Source organism: Dendroctonus ponderosae, unplaced genomic scaffold (genome assembly GCF_020466585.1).
Source record: "Dendroctonus ponderosae isolate FM_Combo_2020 unplaced genomic scaffold, Dpon_F_20191213v2 Dpon_F_20191213_8, whole genome shotgun sequence".
Classification (NCBI taxonomy): Eukaryota; Metazoa; Arthropoda; class Insecta; order Coleoptera; family Curculionidae; genus Dendroctonus; species Dendroctonus ponderosae.
The window spans coordinates 12806342-12812433 of NW_026019016.1; the positions used below are offsets into that span (position 1 = coordinate 12806342).

The following is a 6092-nucleotide window of genomic DNA, read 5'->3' on the forward strand; positions in this document are numbered from 1 at the left end:
ACAGTCAGGAAAGTATGTACAATTGTTGTTAATGAAGCAATTTCTTTAGTTCCCAACGCCAATCACCAGCCCGGAAATCGAGCCTTGGAAGTGGCTCGGTTAGGTCAGTAAGCCTGAGTTTTATACGAGTACTTGTATGTTAGCTTATCTGCTTTTTGCAATTGTTGTACATCTAGTTTAGTGTTTTTCTCCTATAACGTAGCTCCACTCCCGATCCTTCCGATACTTTTTCAATGTCGTTACTGTAGACCTGGAAACTGCATGAAATGAGCCGAGTTAAAACGACTTCAACAAACGCCATTCGACTCACTTTTGCCAATTCACAGTTTGGTCGTTTGCAGGTGAACAGACTGGAGCGTCGTTCGATAACAAACGGGCCGAGCAGCGGCGCCCGTCCTCAATCTCAAAGATCCTCATCCATTGACAGCACCGATGAGGACAGCAAGTGCGACGATCCTTCCCTAAGGTTGACCATCGCGCCAGTTTCTCCCACCGAACCTCCCAAAACCTCCTTCAGCGAGCTGGGGGAAAACGAGTTCCCTAAGGACGCGAACATGACAAAAAAAATCATTGTATGACCATGAGGGCTAACAGCTAGGAGTAAACAATTTAAAAATTATGCCGGTTTAGCTATCAATAGAAGGAAGCCTATGAGAAACGTTTGCCAAATGTTGAATAATCACTTAATTAGAGCGCCAATATAGGATTCAATTGTAAATACAAAAATGGTTTTTTGTGTCCTTTGGCTTGAAAAACGATGGAAATCGCTCTTGGTTGTCAGGTTTTCATTGTTTAAGATGTGTCCGATAAAAAATAACAAAAACCGGTTGAAAACAACTGCAAAACGAGCTATAAATGTAATCAGTTTGGTGTTTTGTATGTTGTAAATTATCGAGTTTTTCTACTTCTACTCAACCTGACAGGGTTAAGGGATTTTCCCTCCTTTGCAATCCCCTAGACAATAAATCAACAGTCAAGGGTAGATTATTGTCAGCTGGAAATTGATCATTGTCTCTCTAAAACCGCTTTGGATTGAAAGTATTTGAATTTTTTGTACTTAAATTTTGACAGTATTTGTCCGGGATTGCCTGCAGATGAAATAATTCTGCAGTTTAAAAAGTATACTAGTGATATATTAATTGTTAGATATAGATTTTTTATTATTACCTAATGTTAACTAATCTAATAGTAGTATTAATGTTTGGCTGTATCAGTTAGAGGTGATCATACAAGTACTAAAACGGTATCAAATAGGTAGATAGAGGCGCTTAAAAGCATACAATGCACGCAATGAAAATGGTTGATTTTTCAGTGTTCGCATTGGGAGTTTTAGTCGATTCCATTAGATAATTGTCGTTTAATTAGTCAAAAATACATGTGATTACGTAGTAATATGTCATTTGATATCAATGTCTCTCAAGTCCAATTTATTTATAATTTTTTGTGAAAACTAAGCAAATAACGCAATTAGTCATCACCTAAACTCATTAAAAATCATTGTGTATTATTTTTTAATGTTATGCTATTTATTTAAACATTCCGGCTTCCACGCGGAAAAAGTATTATGTGGTATTTAAACTGTTTTCATTTGTATACTTCCTATATTTGAATAATACTCAAAGTGAGATACGCATATGAAGAATCGGTGTGGTGGTTTAACAATGTCGGTCCATATTGTTTTATTTATGTATAATTTTATCATTGTTTTAAGTCAAAATTTTATTTACATCAGGCCGTTGATGTTGCATTGCATAGAGCTTATTTTCATAAACTTGTTAACTATTTTAATTTGCTAAAACCTACATGTTTTCTCTATTGTTTTATTTTTTACATAATAAATAAAAAATGTTTCGAAAAGTACTACTGACAGTGTTTTATTGCGTAAACAGTGTGATTCAAAAGTATGAAATCATACTTCTAAGCGATATGTTTTATCGGGTTTCCACACATATTCAAACTGGTGAGTTTTTCGGGCATTTAGTGTCCAAAACTCACCAGTTGAGCTTCACAATGTTTCATAAATTTCTGTTCTGAACAATCCCTGGAAATTCGATTGCCTCCTCTGAATCACCCTGTAGGTGTACATTCTATTGCTTAATGCATACGAGTAATCTGGGGTAAATGATTTTGAAATTTTAGGGTTTCCTTATAAGGTCGGCGGTAAAGTCGTCAGATCTGCTCTCTTAACCCAAACTGTAGCCATCAAATTAAACTTAATGAATTTCTCTTATTTCACTGATTTAGGTACTTTTATGCAACTAGAACGTCGTCGCTTAAGTCCGACGACCTTACTTGTAAGACATTTACATGCCACTTATTGAGAACATTTGCGAGTTAAGTAAGTTTTTAAATGAGTATCAAGAAGCAATCGAATTTTAAAACAGTCAACTTCCTAGACAGCATTTTGTTCTCCAAACCACCAAAATACATCAATTAGTTAATCATTAATAAAAAATTGTTTATTAATTAATATCTGCACGTTTCGCCAATGAATCCTCCTAATAGTTATGGGTGCGTTCTAGATGATGGGAAAATAATTAAAATAGCAAAGTATTAAATAAGATGCGTATGTACAAACACTATGATTTGATTGCGTATTTCTTGGGCAAAAATGCTTGCAAGGCATGAATCATTTAATTAAACTTAGTTGTAGTAATCAGAAAAATTTAATATTTTTGATTAATCTTCTGCCTGTTTTGAATAAATTACCATATTACGACACCGATTCGTGGGTTAAGTCAAAAGTACTATTAAAAAACAAAATCGCGACAAATAAATGTACATGGTAAAAAAACGTTTTACTTAATCCTCCCACAGCATTGTAAGCATTTAATTCGATTCACTTTAAACGGATTTTGCCGAATTTTTCCATCGAAAAAGGCGATACGTTAGATCAGTTCCAAATATACATAGCAGTGACCCAGCTGGTTTATGCAATTAAAGCTTTTTAGACCTGCATTTATTGAACAAACACTGGTAAAAGTTCATTTTTAATAAACACTGAACCGATTTCCAGTCTTTGCACTCATCTAAAATGAGAAGTTGCGGTATACTGAAGAGTTTTCCGCGCTTTTAGACGACTGAAGATCTTTCTTTTTCAGGACGGCCTAAAATCCGGAAAAACTCATCAGCTTCTTGCATGAATTTATTTCTTAATTCAAAATTCCTTAGCTGAAGAGAATGACTAACAATGCGGATTTTGTATATAAAATTTGCATTATCAGGACTGGTCATTGGTATTTCAATATCGAAACCTTGCTGACGAATTAAAAATGGTTTAATGTTATTCAAAGAATGTTATACAGGTCGCGTTACTTAACTCCTCGAAATATTCTTCATGTGGTTATAAGCACAAGATAATATCTGTGATGGGCTCAATTACAATCAATTATACGTAAAACCCTCTGGTCATTTTATGGATCGTGGCTTTTATTAAACTGGTTAAGGACGAATCGTGTCAATGCAATTTTTGTAATCTTCTTTACGGATATTGTCGCATTTAACGAGGTATTTTAGTGGATTTTTTCGCATTTACCAGTTAAAGTGACTTTTTGTTGAGAATCTGCCGTGCAATGCAAAGTGAAAGCTTTACTAATATTTTTCGTCGGACTTGTATAAAGAAGGTTAGTTTCTTATGCTTGCAAGCTTTTTCAATTATTTTCAAACGCGCATTAATTGAAAGTGGTTTTCAATGAGCAACTTGTTGAGGAACTTTTATTCATGGACCAAAAACACTTTTTTTGTTACACTTTGTATGTTATTCAGACAACACGAGTCGACCAAAGCGTGCAATATTCGACTTTAGAAAAAGATAAATTGAAACAAAAAACTATTTGAAAACTTTTAAGGGGCGAAATTGAAAAACTTACCCTCGGCTGCCAGTCTGGGTCTTTAAATGAGGAAATACAAAGTTTTCTGCACTTGAAGTTGAATGTAGAAAATGTTCTGCATGACTTTTAGGGTCACCGTTTGACAACAATAAACGTTAGAATGTTCCCAGTTAAAAAATCGCTTGTTTTGTGCAAAAAAACGTTCTTTTGGCGGCAGCAGTGCGAAGAAACATTGACGGAAATGTTCGTCTATCAGAAAATGTCAATTTTCTTCTACAAAACTGAAGAAAACTAATAATTTTATCAATTTAGATTCAGCCACTTGCGCACACTGTTCAATAATCTCTTAAATTATGTCAACTGATTGACGCGTAGCATGGCATCACTATGGCAACCAGGTGAAACAATTGCAGCCAACACCAACGCGATTTAAATTAAATGAAGCAATTTAATGCCTTGTTTATTTTTGTTACCATTTTCATTTAAAAAATGCATTTATACTTTGAGCATTAAAACTGACCAAAAAGACTGAAAAATACGGAAAACATCGGTGCGAAAGAGAAACAATTTTTAGACAAAAACAAAAAACAAAGCAAATTTTACAAAAAACGTTTCAAAATTGGGGATTTGAGAATTAGAAAGGTTTTCCAATGCACAAATTTGTCTTTATTTGCACAGTCAACTTTCAGACTCCCTTGGAAAACTTTGCTTGGTGCGCGTCAATTGTTGGTTCAAAATCGCAATATTTTGCAGATTTTTTGTGAAAAGTGAACGTTTCAGAGTGTTGACGATCAAGTTCGCTCTTTCCAATGAAGTTGCAAGCGTAGTTCGATCTGCCTTAGTTTTTTCAAAAAAAAATTTTTAAACTTCTATTCAACTAAGAAATGCGTCGAAAACCGGTGTTAGTTGTTGGTTCAAAAGGGTGCCAAAATCCCCAGATTTTTTTTAGAAAAATGAAAGTTTCAGAGTATCGGTAGGGAGATTTTGTCTTTTTAATGCAACTGCAGGCTCATTAAGATCTGGCTTAGTTACTTCAAAATGTTTTTTTAACTTGTACTCGACTGGGAAATGCGTCGAGGAGTAGATCAATCGTTGGAGCAAAACGCTGCCAAAATTCTCCAAATTTTTTTTCAAAAATGAAAGTTGCAGGGTTTTTAGAGTGAACTTTGTTCTTTAGAATGAAATTGCAAGCGAATTTAAATGAGGCTCAGTTTTTTTTAAATTATTTTTTTAAGTGCTATTCAACTAGCAAATGCGTCGGGGAGCGTGTCAACTGTCGGTTCAAAAGGCGGCCAATATTCTCCAAATTTTTTTAGAAAAATGAAAGTTGCAGCGTTGTGAGCGTGAAGTTTGCTTTTTCGAATGAAGTTACTTAAGACTTAAGATATGGCCGAGTTTTTTCAAAATAAATTTTTAAACTGTTACTCAGCAAGGAAATGCGTCGGAGAGCGTGTATATTGTCGGTTCAAACGGCTGGCAATATTCTCCAAATCTTTTTAGCAAAATGAAAGTTTCAGCGTTGTGAGCGCAAAGTTTGCTTTTTCGAATGAAGTTACAAACGCCTTAAGATCTGGCCGAGTTTTTCCAAAATAAATTTTTAAACTGGTACTCAGCAAGGAAATGCGTCGGGGAGCGTGTATATTGTTGGTTCAAAGGGTAGCCAATTTTCTCCAAATTTTTTTAGAAAAATGAAAGTTGCAGCGTTGTGAGCGCGAAGTTTGCTTTATCGAATGAAGTTGCACACGCCTTAAGATCTGGCCGAGTTTTTTCAAAATACATTTTTAAACTGTTACTCAGCAAGGAAATGCGTCGGGTAGCGTGTATATTGTTGGTTCAAACGGCTGGCAATATTCTCCAAATTTTTTTAGAAAAATGAAAGTTTCAGCGTTGTGAGCGCGAAGTTTTCTTTTTCGAATGAAGTTACAAACGCCTTAAGATCTGGCCGAGTTTTTCCAAAATAAATTTTTAAACTGTTACTCAGCAAGGAAATGCGTCGGGGAGCGTGTATATTGTTGGTTCAAACGGTAGCCAATTTTCTCCAAATTTTTTTAGAAAAATGAAAGTTGCAGCGTTGTGAGCGCGAAGTTTGCTTTATCGAATGAAGTTGCACACGCCTTAAGATCTGGCCGAGTTTTTTCAAAATACATTTTTAAACTGTTACTCAGCAAGGAAATGCGTCGGGTAGCGTGTATATTGTTGGTTCAAACGGCTGGCAATATTCTCCAAATTTTTTTAGAAAAATGAAAGTTTCAGCGTTGTGAG

At 35.1% G+C, this 6092-nt stretch overlaps 1 protein-coding gene and 2 long non-coding RNA genes across 8 annotated transcripts in view; 1 reads left to right on the top strand and 2 right to left on the bottom strand.

Moving 5' to 3' along the window:
• LOC109539479 (ecotropic viral integration site 5 ortholog) overlaps window positions 1-726 on the top strand; it is a 32506-nt gene extending 31780 nt beyond the window's left edge. For 5 of the 6 annotated variants that reach the window (XM_048669380.1, XM_048669381.1, XM_019907251.2 and 2 more), the window contains one exon: window positions 342-726. In XM_048669380.1, the coding sequence (XP_048525337.1) occupies window positions 342-578 (237 nt within the window). In that variant the 3' untranslated portion in view covers window positions 579-726. Of the gene's footprint in view, window positions 1-49; window positions 104-341 lie in introns of all 6 variants that reach the window. The other variant, XM_019907253.2, reaches the window with a different exon arrangement.
• On the bottom strand, window positions 136-398 carry LOC125505489. The gene is made up of 2 exons (XR_007282212.1): window positions 311-398; window positions 136-257 (listed from the first exon to the last, which is right to left on the bottom strand). It is a non-coding gene; the product is annotated as an uncharacterized LOC125505489 (long non-coding RNA).
• An 882-nt stretch (window positions 727-1608) lies between the features above and the next one.
• On the bottom strand, window positions 1609-4184 carry LOC125505491. The gene is made up of 2 exons (XR_007282214.1): window positions 3870-4184; window positions 1609-2518 (listed from the first exon to the last, which is right to left on the bottom strand). It is a non-coding gene; the product is annotated as an uncharacterized LOC125505491 (long non-coding RNA).
• Between the last annotated feature and the right edge of the window lie 1908 nt (window positions 4185-6092).